This window comes from Drosophila suzukii, chromosome X, assembly GCF_043229965.1.
Source record: "Drosophila suzukii chromosome X, CBGP_Dsuzu_IsoJpt1.0, whole genome shotgun sequence".
Classification (NCBI taxonomy): Eukaryota; Metazoa; Arthropoda; class Insecta; order Diptera; family Drosophilidae; genus Drosophila; species Drosophila suzukii.
In genome coordinates this window covers 23,241,587-23,262,123 of record NC_092084.1, presented here as the reverse complement: position 1 = coordinate 23,262,123, position 20,537 = coordinate 23,241,587, and the positions used below count along the sequence as shown (strand labels likewise).

Below are 20,537 nucleotides of genomic sequence, written 5' to 3'. Positions count from 1 at the left end.
GAATGGGAATGCCCATGGAGTTTGGGAGCCGAGAGCTGGAAAAGCGGCTAAAGAGCTAGTTCAACGCCAACACACACAACCCCATTCCCTTACCGCCTTTTTTGGCCCCTTTTCTCTTAACTATTATTGCATTTGCTTCGTTGTGGAGAACATCAATAAGCGGCATATTTAAGCTGCTTGTTGGTTGGGTTTTAAGTAATTTTTATGGCAATTCTCTGCAATGCTATTTACCATTAAGTTTAATGTGGGTCCCACGAGGAGACGAAAAAGCAGGGGAGCATTATTAGTTTTAGTTGGTTAAATGCGGGGAATTCTTGGAAAGTGTAATAGAATTCAAGCGAACAGTACATGCTTAAGCTGTAATGCAAATTGAGTTTGCTTTATTAAAGTCAATTGGTCTTGAAAAAGTGCAGTCACATTAGAAACAAAGTGCAGCCATGCTAGCGCTGGTCACACTTAATTATGACTAATGCACTGCAAAACAAAGTATTTATAATAGAATTTAAACGATTTGTACACTTGGCACGCTTCAAAAGTAATGCAAATTAAGTTTGAGCAGGATTGTGAGAAAAAGTGCAGTCTCTTTAGAAACAAAGAGCAGCCATACTAAACTCAAAACCAGGCATAGCGATGCGCTGGTCACACTTAATGATGACAAATGCACTCCAACAGAGCAAAAAAGGGGCAGAAACTAATCGTCAAATTTGCCTTTTCTCTGTCAGTATTTTCTTTCCTTTTATTTGTTTCCTCTCCCCCAAACTCTAACACAATGCAACAACTTTCTGAACATTTTGCGTTGCTTAAGTTTTCTTTTCTTGCCAAAAAAGACAAAGAAAAAGAAGGGGTACAAAATGTTACCAGGCCAGTATTTTGGAATTCTTTATCTGGCTCGAAACCATGGCACAATTCTTTACACTGCCCCGCGCTGTCCACCATTTTGCCGCTCACTTAGTTTCATTAAAACAACGTGGAAAAGTTTTTCATAAAAATGGGCTGAGCGAGGAGGAGGTCCTGCCAGGACACGAAAGGACAGGACAGGCAAGGCGCCATACAAATGAGGCAAAAGAAAACTGCTGTCGCATGGGCCCAGAACTCTTAAACTCGAAAAGAACTGAAACATTGGATCCCCACAGCCGCACTAACCCGATCCTAAGTACTCCCCATAGTTTACAACTATCCTTTCTTTTTTTTATTTGAGAAATTTCCCTCTTTTGTTTTCATCGTAGCTGCTTGGCTTCTTTTTGCCCTTTTTTTTGTATTTGGTATATTTTATATCAATTTTTAGTGTGCCTTTTTCTTGGGATTTTTTTTTTTCTTTCCTATTTTTTGTTGAGCACAAGCACACTTTTATCCGCTTGGTCTTTGTCTGGAGTTGTGCAAGTTGTCGTCTAACTTATGGCATCTCATTTATCTTCGTAACTCGAGACGAGGCGACGGGCAAGGGAGCGAACCAGTTATTGCATTTTGTACGCTTTTTCTTCAATTTTTTCTTATATATATGTATTATATATACTCATATTTATTTTCCTGTATTTTGACTTATTTATGAGACACTCCGGCTCAATCGGCTGGACCATTGTAATCTCTTTCGTTCCGATGCAGGACACGTAGAAAGCGCTCAATATCCCCAGATTGGGCAGCATCCAAGGCTTCGCGATGGTCATGGTTGTTGAGCACGGGTTGCAGTACCGATCTGGGAACACCCGAGTGCAGGCCTAGTGAAAAGTAGGACAAGGTTTCGTAGAATTGTGGGGAACGCAGATGGTCGAGTATTATCTGGCTTTCACAATGGCAAGCATTTCCCTGCATATCCCATTCCTCCTCGTCAGGATCTCTGGGTAGTTGAGCCAAGAGTTTTTCCCGTCTCCTGGGAGACATAAGAAGATTTTGCACTGCTTCGGCGCCGTAAAAACGTAAAACTATTGCCAAATCTAATATCTCTGCATCGGGATCTTGAAATGCCAAGGGTGCAACTGCTTCTTCTTCGTCTGCCTGGGGCCAAGTTTCTGTCGTTCTGGCCAAACTGTTTTTCAGCATTTGACGCATTTCGTCGAGAACCTGCAGATTTTCACTGCCACCGAAACCACGCCGATGTCTGCCTTCTTGCTCCACATCCGTATCGACATCTCCTTCAGCCGCCGCACTTTCATCCCATTTCCTAGGACCACTGGCTATAAGTTCATTGAGCCGTTGACAAAACTCTACATCTTTGTCCATCTGGGGTTCTTGCATCCAGAAGAAATAACGCTGTGTGGATCGGGTGTATTTGAGGGCATACACTCGACCCGTTTTGCACTGATCAATGCGGCGGAACTCGAGGTCGCCCGGCGTGGCCAGAATGTCCAACTCAATGGCCCCGGTTCTCCGGTCCATCCAGTGGATGTGCACCTGATTGTCACCGGCGGATCGGCGCACGAAGAGCAGGCCCTTGCGGTCATCGGGCTCGATCATCTTGCCCAGCAGGATCATGCGGCCGACCTTGTATTCGATCAAGTTGGGGGCCTCTGAATCGGCCATATATGGTACTGGGAATTTTCAAGCAATAACCGGTGCTTTGGTGTCTAATTTAATGTCTATGATGTCTATATTTAACTGCCTACTATAATTGAGATTCTACAGTTCAGCTTTTTAAACTTAATACTGGGGTCGTGCCATGGAAATCACTTACAAAGGTGTCTAAAAGTATGCATTGAAAAATGAATATTATCTTTCGGAATGAATGCATGGCACCTCTGGTGTAAACATATTTTAAAGCATACTTTTAGATATATTTTAAGTGATTTCAAGGTCCTACTGATTTTTGTAACAATTTAATTAATATCTCAATTTTTTAATATACATCTAAAATAAAAAATATATATTTTGTAGCATACTTGTAGGTATTTTATGCAATTTCAAAGCCCTAGTAATTTTTCTACTTTTTTTTTTCTTTTGAAAAAGTTATAATTTTCTATGAATTATTATTAAAAAACGATGTATTTATTTAAATTCAGTGTTGTATTGAAGAAATTCAGCTTTTCTTGGAATACATAAACTATAATGCATGTAAGACGCACAACGCTTGGCCTTCGTGTTGCAAAATAATAACTGCACATCGAAGGCAATAAAGTTAATGTTTAAGAAAAAATAAATATATATTTATATAGCTTTTAGAGGTGGTCACACACATCGCCCCATTTATGGGCTACTTCAGCGAGAGCCGTTCGGATGTCCAGCCTGGGCGGCAATTGACCTTTAATTGCACACTTAAAAGCACATAAAAACGTGGCCAGGATGCAAGAGGAAAGAAGTTCAAGGAGCAGACAGGAAAATCGCCGGTGGCCGGAGGTCCTGGGTCAACAGAGGCGTTAGCGAAGTAATCTTAGTCGGGGGCAATTAAAATTAAAGCGATGACTTATATGGCTTAACGGGCAGCCAGTTAGGTAGTCACTCACTAGAGCTTCTGGCCCTGCAATTACATCACATTTTAATGGCAACTAAATATGATACATTACTGCAGAATGACAGTCCTTAGAGCATATTCTTTCATTAATTATAATTTTGTCTAACTAACATATTCTAAAATATTATATTTCTTTGATATGATATATATGATTTTTTAGCTATTTATTTATTGGCTTGTATTATTTATTTAGAAATAATTGAGGTACTTCAACTTATAAAATGTATCTTAAGAATTTTATAATTCCAAAGGGTCTGTAGTATTTTGTATCTCTGAGTTGAAAAAATACATTCTTATTTTAAAATCAACTGAAATTCAAATTTATTTAATATATTATTCATTTAATCTTAGGGATTACCTTTGTTCGCCTACATGATATTAAAGAAAGTAAATTTAATTAACTGTCAATGTCAAAAATTTGACTAAACGGGTTACCAAAATTCTATTATATTGTTCAAACTCAATTTTTTTCTTGTCTAATTCAATTTGGTTAGGACACATCCAAATTGATCCAAATCATCTTAGATGTATTTAAAATATTTTCGTTTATTTTAATTGGATTAGAGTCAATATGATTGGCATGATTTGTTTTCATTCAATTAAAGTTGATTCGATTGGATTTGTCTGGCTGTGTGATGCGATGTCATGTCTTCATGATGAATTATTCAAGCAGATTAGATTGAAAATGAAAGCATGATGTAGACACATCTTTTAGTTACCTTACACTTTACACTTTTCCCCAGAAAGACACACACACACACACACACACCTTGATTTCTTTTCAATGGACTACGGCACACAAATATATCTATATATCTATATATAAAAACGGGTACATATATTCGTTTTAATGACAGGACTCCTGCAGCTTTCGTCGCTTTCTGTTCGAAAGCAATTACAATTTAAGTATTTAATTAGGGAATTACGTGAGCAAACACCCGAGCCACCCACACACATGGCGAGGTCAAATACATGGAAAAGGCAAAATGGAAAAAAAAGAAAAGGAAACCGTGTATGAAATAAAATAAAAATAAAAGGAGCGTAACGAAGTTGCCCCAATTGTGGGTGGGGCTTACCCACCTGCCCACCTGCCACGCCCCCCTATAAATGCCAATAAAAATGAAGCCAATTGCCAGTTGCCGCAGCAAAAAAATAAAAAGAACAAGGAGCATTTGAGGCAACTACAAAACAATTTGTAGTTTACGCTTTACGCGTTCTCTACAGCTCGTCCGTAACGAGAGCACAAGCTGAGACCCCAAGACAAAATATACGAAAAAAAAAAAAAAAAGAAAAGGATAAGGAAAGTGCGGGGACCTGGAGAAAACTGGAGAAAAAAGTCAAGTCGACGGCAAAGGATAAGCGTGTCCTGGCATCCGACTGACTTAACGCACGTCGCCACTCGCAGACACCCGCAGCCAAGCAAATAGTAAATAAAATCAAGAATTATAAAGGCACAAAAAGGAAGGGGACACAAAAAAAATATGATGGAATATAGCAACTGTGATATACCGAACGGGTATATTGAAATTTATATTGCTTTATTATTCACTTACTTTCACTTAACTTATATTATTCAAGGGTGTCACATAAATCAAAAGGTTTCTAAAATCACTTATAAAGGCGTCAAAAAGTAGGCAACAATATATTTCAAGAGAGGTAATGTCATTCGTATTACTACATAATTTCAAACACCAGTATATATGTATAAACCAGCTTGAAATACAGTTTTGGGTCCCCATTCTGAAAGCCATTGGAAATACGGAAAAATCAAACATGAAAACGGGTAAAAATGTTGATCCTCTTAAAAAGGAAATGTTTAAACGTAGATTACTAGGAAATTTAACCACAAACTCATAGAGGTATCCCACATCAAAATCGGAGTCCAGTAACTCAAGTTAGAAAATCTTGAAGTGCACTTTCTGAAAACCATTAGAAATACGGAAAAATCGAACATGGAAATGTGCTAAAATTTGGACCCTCTTAAAAAAGAAATGTTTGAATGTGGAGTATTAGAAAATTGAACCACAAATTCATGGAGGTATCCCACGTCAAAATGGGGTAACAATTGCGAAAGTTATGGAATTTAGAAGTGCAGTTTTGGGTTCCCATTCTGAAAACCATTGGAAATACGGAAAAATCGAACATGGAAATGGGATAAAATTTTGACCCTCTTAAAAAAGAAATGTTTGAATGTAGAGTATTAGAAAATTGAACCACAAATTCATAGAGGTATCTCACGACAAAATCGGGTTACAATAGCGAAGTTATGGAATTTAGAAGTGCAGTTTTGGGTTCCCATTCTGAAAACCATTGGAAATACGGAAAAATCGAACATGAATATGTGTTAAAAATTTGTTAACAAAAGTTGTTATTTATTGGGAATGATTTGATCTGAAAAAGCTCCCATTTCTGCAGTGCCGGCTCGATAAGGTTTCTTCTCTCTCTTTGATGGACGTTATTCACTTGTAGAGAAGATTCGTTGGACGTATGACTATAGCGAAGATTCTCCCTGGCATTGGGAGGACGGCCCTCTCCACCTTCTTTGCAAAATTAACTCCACAAGAATCGCCAGATGAACGAAGACTCTGTTGTCCTGAAGGAGCTTCTAGTAGTTGAAATGGAACTGGAGACTGGTGAACAGGTTCCCGCCAAGCCGCAGAACTGGTGCTCAACATCTTGAACCCCTTCCTCTTCGAAGTCCTCATTATCGATAAGTTTTTAAGCGCCTCTCGGACCTCCTCATCGCAAAATTTCCAACGACCGATCAGATCATTATCGACATAGGCCAGCAGGTCCTCTCTATCCTTGCTATAAGCATTGGCTACGTGGAATTCCCTTGAAAGGTTTCCACTGAAAAATACAATTGTTTGTCGCCATACCGAAATGTAGGCAAGTTTCGTTATCTCAAATCTAAAACTGGCCCCATTTAAATGTTGCTTCACATTCATAAAGACTACATGTCTAAGTCTAGTCTCAAATCTAAAGTTTCAAATTTTCCCTTACACTTATAAGAAAAAATTGTAAAGATTCAAGACTGGACTTAGGCATATAGTCCTAATAAACGTGAATCAAAATTTTAATGTGGCCAACCTTAAATTTGAGTTAACAAAACGAATGCACTAAAAAGCAATTGTGTTTTTCGATGTGATCCTCTCGAAGAAATGCCACGTAGCCAAAGCTTTTAACAGTGATAGAAAGGACCTGCTGGCCTACGACGGTAAATATCTGATCTGACGCTCGAAATTTCACGACAAGAAAAAACTCCGCGAGATAACCGAAAACTTATGAAGAAATCTATTGAAATAGTTTATAAATATTTGTAAAAAGAAATTTAACAAAAATTTACCGAAAATACGGAGTTGTTCACTGGACGAGCTCGGGTGTTGTACTGAATGTAAAACCCTATGGCTAGACGAACAAGGTCTTGAAGTTTCGTAGTTTGCCTACTTCGTTTACAATTTCCATTACGAAACGGAAAATATTGTTGTCTTTGTCTTAAAAAACTTAAGAACCAAAAAAAAAAATGGGACACTTGGGATATATTAGGCCTTCTATGAAATGTCGAGTAAAAATTTAGCTCTTACGGTTTGCCCTGTGCAAAAATGAAATGACTTTAAGAACCCACTGATTTCTTTGACACAAAATACCAAAATACCATCATATGATCATATTTGTAAATTAAAAAGCTAGTTAAATTGAATAGTATATAGCTTTAATGATAATATTTGGCTGATCTTGAAAAAGGTAAAAGATCAAAGAAATTCGCAATGTGCACCATGGCGTATACGTCATGCCCCTTTGCTGGCCATAAAAAAACCAGTAAAGCACAAAAATTACAAGCGTTGTGTTGACAAATGCCTTAACTTCAGTTACCAATCCATCCACAACACCACCCCTCGATTTTTCCCAGCACTTCTTGGAAATTTTCCTTTATTTACGGTTTCATTTTCTTTTTTTTGAAATCGTTTCGGCTTTTCTTTGCCTTCAATTTCTGTTTCTTTTTCCCCCTTATATTTTTTTCTTTTCGCGGGTATCAATAAATAGACGTCGACCAAAGGTTACACAAAAAATAATAATAAAGGGGTGGGGCAGTTGGGCGGCATCAGGTAAACAAGTGTATATATGTTATGTAGAGATGTGCCATAAATGGTACATATATACATATATAAGGTATGTACTGTATATGGATGTGTGGGCGACAGTTGTAAATGAAATTATCGCCTTTTTGACTTTCAACCATCAGCGTGGGGAAATATATTTCTCGCTTTTCGCCCCAATTTATGCTCCGCAAATATGTGCGAGTTTGTGTTTTTTCGTCAGTATTTGCCCTGCATTAACAAAGTGTTGGCCGTAAATATTATGTGGCATGAAATAATCATTTCGCAGTATCTCAAAAAGTCGCAATTTAAGGTTTGTAATTTAAAAATCGTAATGAAAAAATTATTAGCACATATGCATTTAAATTGGTTAATAAACGAAGTGCTTGGATTCGACATAATAAATCTGGAAATGTCCTTAGAATTAATTAAGCAAAAAAAAAAACCCCTGATATTTAATTAGTATTTAAGTTTGATAAAGTTCATAGAGCTGTTAAACTGAATAACTCAAGAGTAAAGACGACAACAAAAGAACATTCCTATAATTTAATTAACATTTGCAACTGACTTAGTTCCTAACGTTGAATTTTAATCAAGGGAAATATTTTGCTAGGTATTTCAGTTGCTGCCAATGCAGTACAACAATTAGTTAGTTGCCACAAAGGTGGGTGGAAGCATTTCAAGTCCTTTCCAGAAACTATGAATTATTGACTTGTCTTAATTGAACGGTTTCATTGCATATCGGGCTAATGAAGATGAATATGAAATGAGTTAATTAATTGAAATTTGTCAAGCCCACGGAAGGTGGTTCAATGAACCTAAGCCCCCACGCAAAAAAAAACTCCCCTTTCTCCTCGAAGGGGTGCCATTTTGGTTTACCTTCGTTTATTATTATTATTATTATTTTTTTCGTGCGTCATTAATTCAGAAGCATGAACTTCATTTGGTGTTTCCCTTTCTTTTTTTGTAATTTTCCATGTTTAGTTTGTATAAGGATGTGGATGTGTAAGTGTGTGTGTTTAGTGTCAGCCAGGCCAATTAAACGAGTGAAACGAGGAGTCAACTTGAAATTAACACACACTCGCACACACGCACGCAAGTTTATGAATCTCAAAAATGCGCCTCGTTGCCCTAAACTAATTTCACTCACACTCAGGCGTACACACGAACACGCTTACGCACACACCCACAGTCACGCACACAGACACGCCACAGGAGTTAGTCCTTTCTGTTGTTCCTGTTGCTTGTTTTCTGACAAAAGGAGCCAACGATAAACACACAAGCGATGGCGAAAATCCTATCTCCCTAAATCAAGTCGAATTCTTCAGATACCCTTCAACACATCGATTATATAGTAGAAAACACCATTAAATCTTCTTTTTTAGGTGCCTAGAAGTATGCAACAGTATATTTAAGTCTTGAAATGCAACGACTTCATTCAGAAAGTAGAGTAACTCCTTTTTACTGCATACTTTTAGACACCTAAAATGGCATTTAAAAGTAATTTCAAAACCCTAGTGATCTATGTGTTTTTTTAATTTTTATACCCGTTACTCGTAGAGTAAAAGGGTATACTAGATTCGTCGGAAAGTATGTAACAGGCAGAAGGAAGCGTTTCCGACCCCACAAAGTATATATATTCTTGATCAGGATCACTAGCCGAGTCGATCTAGCCATGTCCGTCTGTCCGTCTGTCCGTCTGTCCGTCTGTCCGTCTGTCCGTCTGTCCGTCTGTCCGTCTGTCCGTCTGTCTGTCCGTCCGGATGAACGCTGAGATCTCGGAAACTATGGGAGCTAGGCTATTGAGATTTGGCGTAAAGATTCCTGAGCTTCTTACGCAGCGCAAGTTTGTTTCGGCACAGTGCCACGCCCACTCTAACGCCCACAAACCGCCCAAAACTGTGGCTCCTACAGTTTTGATGCTAGAATAAAAATTTTAACTGAAGTGTATTGTTCTCATCAATACCTATCGATTGACCCAAAAAAAAGTTTGCCACGCCCACTTTAACGCCCACAAACCGCGAAAACCTGTGACGCCCACAATTTTCATGCTAGATAAAAAATTTTAACTGAAATGTATTGGTCTCGTCGATACCTATCGATTGATCCAAAAAAAAATTTGCCACGCCCACTCTAACGCCCATAACGCTTAAATCTGTATACTTTGCTGCTTGCATATCTCCATATAGCTGAGTAACGGGTATCTGATAGTCGAGGTACTCGACTATAGCGTTCTTCCTTGTTTAATCTCTTAAGGACTAAGAGAATATATAATAATCATAAGTTAAGCAATCTATTTTTTTTTACCTTCACTAAAATTTAAATTGTATTTTTTATTTAAGTATATTATTTAATTTCAAATTAGTTGTATTTCCTTCTGTCCTACATTTAAGTTTTTACTTTAATTTTTAAGTGCTTTGAACTTCAAGTTAGATGAGCATTACTCTTCAAAAGATTGTATCTGCTGATTATCTGCAAAATGTCCTCAACGCATCATCCGATCATTTGTTATTTTTTCTGCACCATCATTGCCCAGAAAACTAACGAACCCCATACCTTTCGTGACCAGGAAATCCTAGAATCCTGTCAAATTGAAAGTGTATCTCGATGCTTTTTCAGTTTATCCTGCAACCCATGAGCAAACAAAAAATAACAAAAAAAAAAAGGAGTAGAAAAAAAAAGTAAGCCCTTCCATCTGGGTATCCTTTGCCCTCACACAGATACACACACACACTCGCACACACACACACATCCAAACACACCCATGATTGGCGGCAGGTTTTGTTAATTTACGTATTTTTTGGTCTCGTTTCTCTTGTTCCTTTATTTTTGCTGTTTTCCCTGGCACTTTACCGCCTTCCGTTGCTCTTTAGCCTGGAGTGCGTGTTAGATAAACTGACAGGTGGGGAAAACTCTGGAAAATTCGAGGGGGGGGGGATCGAATATGGAAGCAAAAGGGTTCGAGGGACGGAAGGAAACTGCAGGATATGCCGCAAGGGTAAGCGGATGTGTAGCCGCTTTTCCAGTAAACCAACCCATCTGCCACCTCCAAAACCCGACCTCTGCCTTAGTCTTAACCCCTTAGCCCCGTTCCTCCCCACCGTTACCATTCCGCCTTAACCCTTTGACGGCAAGTCATGTGTGGGCGTGACAACCGCCCCTAAATGCCAACAGCAACAATAACAACAACAAAACAGCATCCACTGTAGGCGGAATTTTTGTGGTTTTTGTGTGTTTCCTTTGCTTTGCCAAAAATATATAGCATCAACATTTTATATACACTTTATATATATGCCTTGCCTTCTTATATAATATAATTCATACATAAGTCTTGTTTGTCTTGGCATCATTTAAACTTTCAAGTGCTTGCTGGCAATGCAAAAAGTGCAGCAAGAGTTTCAGCACTACATATACTACTTCAAAATGATTTAAAAGTAAGGAAACGACCCTTTTGATACCTAATTTATTTGGAATTTGAGAAAACAAAAACTATTTTAAAAAATAAAACACTGACTTAGGTCACTAAATTTATTTTCAAAAGAAATATACATAACTTAATATATTAAAATTACTTCAAGGTTACCACAGATATCATTAAGATTTTTGAAACCGCTCATAAGTGTCTAAAAGTATACTACAATAAATTTTCAAAAATCAAATATCACAAGGATTCATTCTAAAATACTGCTTTTGGCATTTTTATAAGTGATGTTAAAAAATATATTTTAAAGCAACCAAACATTTAATCAAAGTAAATGCAAGTTACTAAAAAAAAACCAAATAAATCCCATCCACACACCCTGTAAATTTCGCTCAAGGCAAAAACAATGGTGGACGTTTAATAAACATCATTTAATTACAGTCAAAGCGAGCTGAAAAGGGCGCTCTGTGGGGATGACCGAAGGACCCTTAGTAATTTGTATAACATTTATTTTTTATAATTATTTACTTTTGATTTTTTTCTCAACGCGCTATTACTTGCATTTTCCACTCTTTTTTTTTTTGTTGTTTTTTGCTGGTGATTTAGCTACACAGCGAGAAATCGCCGCGGGTGGAGCTTAGCAGATGGTTTAATGGAGGGATGGTTGCTACCACAACAGTCGTGTCACAGATTAAAGTGGTGATAAATAGGGAAAGCAACTAGGAACTGAGAGGATGATGGGGGTTAAAAGGCGAGTGTTCACCTAACGATAGGAAAAAAAAGCATTAACGCCAAAAAGAGCAGGAGAAAATGTGAAAAACAAGGGTTAACAGAAGGTGTGGTCTTCGTCAGGGATACAACCTTTGAATAATTATTACCATTTTAATTTAACATGGTTTCTTAAGGTGTGCTTGTGAATAAATCTCTCTTACCCTGCAATAGAATACAACTTAAACACAATGAGTTGGTAAAACCTGCTATGCCTTATAACCAACAATAAAAAAAACACTTAATTAACGAGACCATTACAAGTATATTTCATTTCGGAAAATCCCCAAAAAATAAAAAAAACCCATCAAATTAATTGATACAGTTATAGACAGATAAATAGCCACAGTTTTCTGCATATGTGCCATATCTTAACATTGAATCGCTGAAACAGTGGGAAAATGACCAATAAAATGAAAAGCTCGTCGCCGAGAGCCAACATCTTTAGCTTGGCCATAAATTGCGCACAAAGTGCCAATATAAATCAAGTGTAAAACCGCTTCGACTCTGCCTCTGCCACCTTCTTCTACTCTATACTCTACATCGAATCGAATGAGAGGAAAATAATAATAATGAATTTATGGTGAGGATTCCAAGGTTCCAGAGGTTGCAGCAGCAGCACCAACAGCAAACAAGTTCCGGGGACCATTAAATAACATTTAAAATGTCAAAGCAAGGATGCACACAGAATACGTAGAATCTCGAACAGTAGTCCTACGTATAATGTGGAAAAGAAATTGAATGGAAGATGCTGAAAGACGTTGGGGGGGGGGCCCCCAAAAGAGATGAATCGAAAAGGGACGGAACCAACAAAGCTGTAAATCTCAAAGCCAAAGCAGATGCGATTCTGGCCGCAAAACAACAAACAGAACTCGAAAGCAATTTAGATGCATTGCATATGCAGCGTGGATAAGGATATGGGTTTTCAAAAGGGGCGGTTCCGGTGGGTTTGGGGGGTGGGGGATTTTCTGGGTGGTTTTTCGGGGTCCTCAGTGCCTGGCATGCAGCACACAATGCATAACCGATGGCGAAAAACAACGCAGACAAGCCGCACTCGCTCTAGTTGCAATTACAAGGACGCGACAACGTCGAATCAGGTTGCCTATCCACCGAAAAATAGATAGTGAATAAGGACGTGGAAAGGACTACAGAAGGGGAAGTGGGAGCACATGCTACACAGGAAAAATATATGAGAGTTTATATTATTTCATATTTATGTAATAATCTAAAAGAACACATTTAAGATTTCAGCACAGATATCACTAGGGCTTTGAAATCATTGTTAAATTTAATTGTAGATACCTAAAAGTATGCTGTGATTATGGATAGTCATCTATCTGATCTAATTTATTGCGCTTCTGAGTTTAAAATATATTGTTGCATACTTTTGGACACCTTAAATTATATTTAAAAAGCAAATCAATTAAAAATATGTCTAGAAGTATGCAATAAAAAAAGTAAATCTACCTGCTAACCGAATTCAAAAAATATTGTTGCCTACTTTTAGGCACGTTTATTTGTTTTCTGTGAAATTTCATATAAATAATATTGTTTCCCGGAGCTTTACAGATTTATTTTAGAAAAACTACAAAATAAAATTTAATATTTTTGTTTGCTGTGCACCTGAGCTCCTTCAGAAGCCAAGATAAATATTCAATTAAAGGATGCGTAACGAAGGCATGTACTCCTTAGCCCCCGCAAGATGAATCGACTCGCGAAGCGCACTACGAATTGCTCAAGAAGATTGCACCGGATTTTGCACCAGCAAAACCCCCCACCCCGGTCACCTACGACTTACCTAACCCTTGAGCAGGGCCGGATTGTCACCACCCACTTTCCATTTTCCACCCAACCGTGTCAGTCATGGTATTTATGTTCACTGCATTTCGCTTAGCCTCTCCTTGCACAAGGGCGTCACAAAAGAACAAAATGGCTGACATTGTTAAAGTCAAAGTACAGCATTGCTGTATATATAATAAAAATGAAATAAGGAGTGTAAAGGGAAAAAATGTGAAAACCCTAGCAGAAAATATAATAATAATAAAATGAAAAGGAAAACAGGTTTATAACCGAAGTCAGGACAGGCAGACATTCATTTGGAGTAGATAAACATCAGGTTGGATTCAATTCTAAAATAAAATGAATGGATCGATAGCAAAATGCGATATTAAATTGTAGAACAACGATAAAAATTACAATTTTTAATAGTTAGGATCTTTAAATATTAAAAAAAATTAGTTAACATTTTGAAATAATACTAAATATGTTAAAAAACCATTGAAATCCATTCGTAAGTTACTTGTTTTAAATAGCAGATATTTTTGTATTGTACTTGTATTTTATGGTAACATACATTTTATTCTTTACAACATTTTATTGCCATATCTTACAAAGTTTTCCACTGTTCCGCTGTGTGTCATCACATTCTTCAAGAGTGTGACAAAGGAGGATGCTAGCGAAATAAGAATCGCGAGGTAAAATGAAAATAAGTCGGGAAAGGAAGTGGGAGCTTGAATTCAGGACGAAGAAATATGCATTCCAGCTGCTGCTGCTGCTGCTGCTGCTGTTCGGTCCTTTGGCAAATTCCTTCAAGGATCCCAGCATCAGTCAGCGAGTCGCGCATTTCGTCATTCATTCGGACTGGCATTCACTCGCTCAGTCGGCCGCTCATTCATTCATTCACTCATTCAGTCATTCAGTCATTGCAACGAGAGCCTTTTTGCTTGACTGCGCCACTTTTGGTCGCTCATTTTGGGTTGACTTGACTAATGTTCGCAGCTGAACCTTGAGGCACCCACACAGAGACAGAGGAAAAGCGGACAAACACAAACGCAAAAGCAAACACACCCATAGGAACCGTCATCGACTTGTCAACATTCTGACTGACGTACACACCCAAACACACACACACACACACATTCGAAATAGAAAAGGACATGAGGTAAGGAAAAAGGGGCGCTGAAAACTAAGTAGATGAAAAACCCGTCTAATGCCTGAGCCCAAAGTGAAAAGCGCATTCCAGTTGAAAAACGTTTTGGAAATACTCTAACTACCTCAAAACATTTCTCAAAAGTCAGAGAAAAGCCTAATTATCGAAAATATCGATATAGTATATCGACATTCTTTTAAATATCGAGCTAATTATCTTGCGACATTCATTTATGGAAAGAAATTAACGATATAAAAGTATATCGAACTTCTGTAAGTACAAGCTATTTATCTTGGAAAAATAAAATTATCGATAATATCGATCAACTAAATTGAAATTTGCTTAATTATTGTTATTTATTATATGCATCATATGCAAGGCTTTTCCACTCAGAATCTATGATTCATAACAAACAGCTCTATACCAAAATTATCAAAAGATACAAAAGTATTTTATAAATTGGTTTTGCTACCAGTAATAAATAACATTCTGTTAAATAATATTTTAAGATATGCAAATGATTTATTAACCATTTCTTAGACTGTCACGTATACCCAATGCTGGCAAAGTTTTTAACTGGTTGAAAATGTAATCTGGCCTACGTGTCGTATGAGCAATTTACGTGTGAATTTAAGATATGAGGTCGTACAGAAAAAAAAATTTAAAGGTACAAAATAAAAAATAAATCAATTTTCACCTGGAATTTTACGACCTCACAGATAGGGTATTTGTGGAAACCTTCATCACAAAGATGCGGGCAGCAGAAGATGGCGGATGGATGCAATTCCAAAGCGTGTATATGTCAAGTGCTTAATGCGCCTCCCACAGACACAGACACACCTCAGTGCTCTCTCTCTCCCTCTCTCTCTCTCTATGTGTGTGTGTGTGTTTTTAGTGCGCCTTTTTGTTATATAATAGAAAATCCTTAATAACATTTTCTTTACAATTCTGCGAGAAGACGCAAAGGAGTTGGGTGAAAATTCGGAGGGAAAGATTTGCACTAGGCAACACACACAAACACACAAATCTTTTTACGAGGCTCCCGGTTTCCAAACCCCCCTCCATTTCAACCGCCTTTAAATCCTCCTCCAGCACTTGAGTCGCCATCGTCACTCGCTCGTAAACATTTCACGCTTTGCCGAGCAATAAGTTCCTTCTCTTTTCAATTTTTCCTTCCGCTTTTCCCCCAAAAATTTTCCTCCTTTTTTTTGGGATTTCTTTTTCCTCTCTTTTTTTTTTGTTTGTTTTTCATACTTATTTTTCTGTTTGTTCAGTCAGTTTGCTGTATTTGTTTTTGGCAGCTCGAAACTCCCGGTTCCTAAATCCTGAATCCAAAGCATTCTATATATCCTGGCCCTCCTCGCTGACTTCGTCACCCGAAAACATCGTCAGGTGTTCCATACTCTATGGCAAAAAGAGGTGGCACACACAAACACACACACACACCCGCAATCATGGTACTGAAAAGCCAAATTCCTTTGGCCAAAATAGAAGACGATGTTGGTAAAGAGCTGAATGCTTAACCGCATTTCTATAACCGAGGACAGGATGCTGCTAAGTTGGTTATGGTTACGCCGCATGTTTGGGATTAGGGCACGAAATGGGATTTTGGACTTTTGCGCCCTGAGTTGCCTTTTGCAAGTGCATTCCAATTGATCCCCAAGATAATAATAAAGGCCTGTATAATATGAATTTTCTCAGTTATTGTTAGTATAAATTAGGTCAATTTAGTGTAAATAACTAAGCCGATTAGTTGGCCTTTTTCGGTTCAATCTTAGTTATTTCTTGCAATCGGACTTAAAGACAATTCAGTTGAAATAATTTTTGATTGGAACGCAGTCTTATTTCAGATCTAAGTAAATCAATCGATTATGATCGGCTTATGAAACCAAAAATTATATATATTTTCTGTAGGCATTTAGAGAAAAATTTTACTAGAAATTAAAATATGAACATATATTTCAACAGATATATGAGTTAAATTTGGCATAAATGAATATTTATGCCCACAGTTTTCAAACCCTAGTCAAATTTATTGATTCGTTTTTCCAGCGAGATAAATCATATTAAATGTTCTCTACGTTCCTATAGTTTCTAGAGACTGGAATCCCTTGTCATTGTTCAACGTCATTAGGCGATAAATTGACCTTCACGCATGGCTAATGGGGTTTGGGTTAGAGATGGGGTTCGTTGGTGGTCCTATGCAAGTCTTATAGGCGTTGATTGCTAACCGCATGAGCCGAGCCGTAGCCACTTTGCCCCCCAAAATGCCAAGGAAATGAAAAGTGGGGCGGTGGGGCAACGAGGAAGGTGCCAAAAGGGGGCGGCGTTTAGTAGATGGTGTTAAAATATCAGGCGATAAGGGCAAACCAAAGGGAGGGGGGTGGTGAAACAAGAGATGAGCGAACGAAGCCAACTTATGAAGTCTTGAGCGGGTGCCACAAGCTCTGGACGGATGTGTGGCACGAAGGCAATATGTTTTCAGTACAGCATCACGAGCTACGAGCAACCACAGATACACAGTGGGAATAAATTGGAGCTACAAAATTAATAAAAACAGCAATTATTTTGTATACTGTTTTAAATAATAAAACAGCATTAATGACTAAATTTACAAAAACAAAAAAATGTGTTTAATTATTTTAAGTAAATAAAAACTAACTACAAATCATAAGAAATAATTTTACCAACACGGAGATTAAAGAAATCTCTAGACTTTGGAAAAAACTTAAAGCCAGATATCTATAAGTATGCTAAAACGTATATTTTAGATAAATAAATTACAAAAAGTGATTTTTTATTTTTCAAAGCATACTTTTAGACACTTTTTTAATGCAATTATTTTTTTTTTAATAGAAAATTTGGTTAATTAAAACATAAATCGCAAAAATATTTGGGCATTTGAAGTTAGTTTTTAAAAAAAGGTATCAAAAAGTATGCTAAAAATATATTATAAACGTATAGATGACGAAAAACCACCTTCTGTATTTTACAGCATACTTTCAGACAGTTTTAAATCTTCTTGAGCCCCTTAATTTACATTACTTTATCCAATTTTTTTCTCAGTGTACAGTACAGCATCCACATCCTAACCGTTATTGCTGTCGCCTTCGTCGTCGTCGGCTTCATGTCTCGTACAACACGCAATGTGTAATAGTTATTTGATAATCTACCTGTTATTGACCTCATTTTTATGTGTGTGAGTGGCTGGAGTGTGTCTTTGAGTGTCTGATGTTTGTATTTTGTATTTGTATGTGTATACGTGTAGGCAAGCTAGATGGCAAACATACACCGCACACCGCACACACACTCACAAACACACACAGGCTCCACGAGTGTAAAACGACATGATATTGGCGTGTAAATTATGTTTTGCTTGTATGTTATCCTCTACTATTTTCCCCCACTTTCCACCATTTCCCTGCAAACTACCTTGCATTTTCCCACCCAAGTTGCAGTTGAATGTAAAAATCTAGAGAAGCATTTTCTCAGGGAAATTGACATTTTTCTTGCTGGCACAAGGTTGGCGCTCAGAAGAAGTGGAACATGGTAAATGCCAAAGATTTGTCATAGATGTAATATATATATAAAGCGTTTCCAAAATATTCTCTAATCTGTTTTCGGATATGAAGTCATTGTATTTAATTCTTATTGTCTACTCAATTAAATAAAATTTAAGCAAGGTTCCTACACTTGAATTTATTTTTATAATTCAAAAACCTATTTTTCTTTTGAATAACAAGCTACTTTCCAACACTTTTTAATCTTATTATTCAAAAGTGCGTCAAAAAAATAAGGTATTTTATTTAGGAATATTTTTTCTTCTAAAATACCATTGTTTCGTTTGTTAAGGACGATTTGTTACGTATATATCGCTTACAGCAACGCTCTTTTTCCAACTTGAATGTAAATCTATTTTCCAACACTTGTGGATAACAATTCCATAATTTATCAGGACACGACACACATACAAATGGATCCATTTGAATGGCCTGAAATTGCCAGAACAAAAACTAGTAACAAGAAACGTGAAGAAAAAACATTAGTGAAGGCCTGCGTGACACATTGTATATATTTCTATGTACATACGTATGTATATAAATTTATATAAATGTGTGTGTGTGGGGGCGATGAAGAAATTTACTAGTGTTAGTAGCTTTTGTTCTGAACTACGCTCAATTGCAACAATTACAGCAACAATGCTGCCCGTGAGCCCATTTACAGAATTTCGAGGTGTGTGGGAGTGTGTCTGTGAACAATGGCTTCACCCACACACCCCCACACCCCCACACACACATACACACACTGATATGGCCACCCATACACTCGCACAGTGGCATTCAGTGTGCGTGTTCAATGGCAAACACAATGCTCGAAAGGAGGGCAAAGTTCCAGCGCAAATTGCATGCGATGAGAATGTGCAACAGCCGTGTCCGACCACGCCCCCATTGCCCACTTCCGCCCCTATTCTTCCTTTCTTCCCCCCTCCCCCTTTTATTTTTTGGATTTTTTTGCACCTTTACAACCCCCTCTTGTTTCCTCAAAAAACTGCTCGCTACAAATGACTAATTTCACTTTTTCCTGTCTCCCTTCGCAAATGTGTGAGTGTGTGTGTTACCTTCATTTAGTTTTTTGCTCTTGTTGCGAATTTCATTTCGTTACACTTTCTCCACCTTTTAAAAACTGCCTGTATTGTTTAACACGTTCCCACTCGAAATTCTCTCACACTGATTGCTCGAGCTGTAGCCGTTAAAAGGAACAAAATTATATACCAAAACTATACTCACGAATAAATGGCAACATAGAAATTACACTAGATTTTTAGTTAAATTAAAAGAAGAAATAATTAAACATAGGACTTATACTTTTCACTCAAAAATATGTCTAAAAGTATGCAACACAAAAGGACATCGTTTGTATTTCGTAGTAAATTTATAAAACTTTTGGACTGAAAATAAATTATAGCATACTTTTGGATGCCTTCATAGATGATTTCAAAACCTTAGTGATTTCAGTAGAACCCTTCATATTTAAAAAAAATTTTGGACAGATTTTGTCTATTTAAATTTCCATTTTCTGTTCCCTCTGCAAACATAGTTTACGATGGCGCTGTGTTCAATCACTTGTCAGCTGATAAAATTGCCTCCCCAAAAAAAGAAAAATAAAACCGCCCTCCCCAATGAAGCCATGTCAAGGTCCCAGGGTAAATTAGGGCTGCCAGTGTTGGTAAATGCAGTTGGCATCGCACTTCATTCCAAAGGACTTACCTAAAAAGAGAAGATAAAAAAGAGAGAATGCAAACATTAATTGTATGCACTTTTTTATGGGAACAGAGATTGTGGATTTAAAGTATTTGCTATGTAAATATACATCAGTAGATTAAATGAGAAATGTTTGCATGCAATTAGTAGGTTTACTTGTGGTGCTTTTGTAAATGTACGCTTAACGAAATATCTTTCGTATAAATTTAACACAAGTAGCTGATACATTGTATGCTTACATACAAAATTTAAAAACCTCTGCCGACTCTTTGAAACTTTTTAAACTTTCAGCCAATCTGATAAGTCACTATTTTCGATTACGGCTCAGCTTTGGCTCAGAACCACTTCTTTGGAAAAACCACTCATCTATCTTGTTCACTAATCTTCTTAGCTGGCCCCAAAGGCAACCAAATTTTAAATATTTTACCATCGAATTTTCGTCCCAGATTTCTTCATCTCTCTCCTGCTCTTAATCGAGCACATAATGCAGTTAAAGAAAAACGAGCAAAAAAAAAAATATAGATAAAATTGGAAACTTTGGCCAACACTTAATCCAGAACGAAATCCCTACAAATTGTTGGTTCAAAGCTGCAGCAGCTGAAAAAACTCCATCTCTCTC

At 37.3% G+C, this 20,537-nt stretch overlaps 2 protein-coding genes and 1 long non-coding RNA gene across 8 annotated transcripts in view; all 3 read right to left on the bottom strand.

Annotated features, from left to right (window-relative positions):
• rg (A kinase anchor protein rugose) overlaps positions 1–20,537 on the bottom strand; it is a 193,888-nt gene that overhangs the window by 141,523 nt on the left and 31,828 nt on the right. The window lies entirely within an intron of this gene.
• Positions 531–2,629, bottom strand: Rpn13R (Regulatory particle non-ATPase 13-related). Its single transcript, XM_017067589.4, has one exon. The coding sequence runs from the start codon at positions 2,515–2,517 to the stop codon at positions 1,561–1,563; it is 957 nt and encodes a 318-aa protein (XP_016923078.2). The 5' UTR covers positions 2,518–2,629; the 3' UTR covers positions 531–1,560.
• Positions 5,781–8,439, bottom strand: LOC139353448 (uncharacterized). Its single transcript, XR_011604721.1, has 2 exons — positions 6,789–8,439; positions 5,781–6,736 (listed from the first exon to the last, which is right to left on the bottom strand). It is a non-coding gene; the product is annotated as an uncharacterized lncRNA (long non-coding RNA).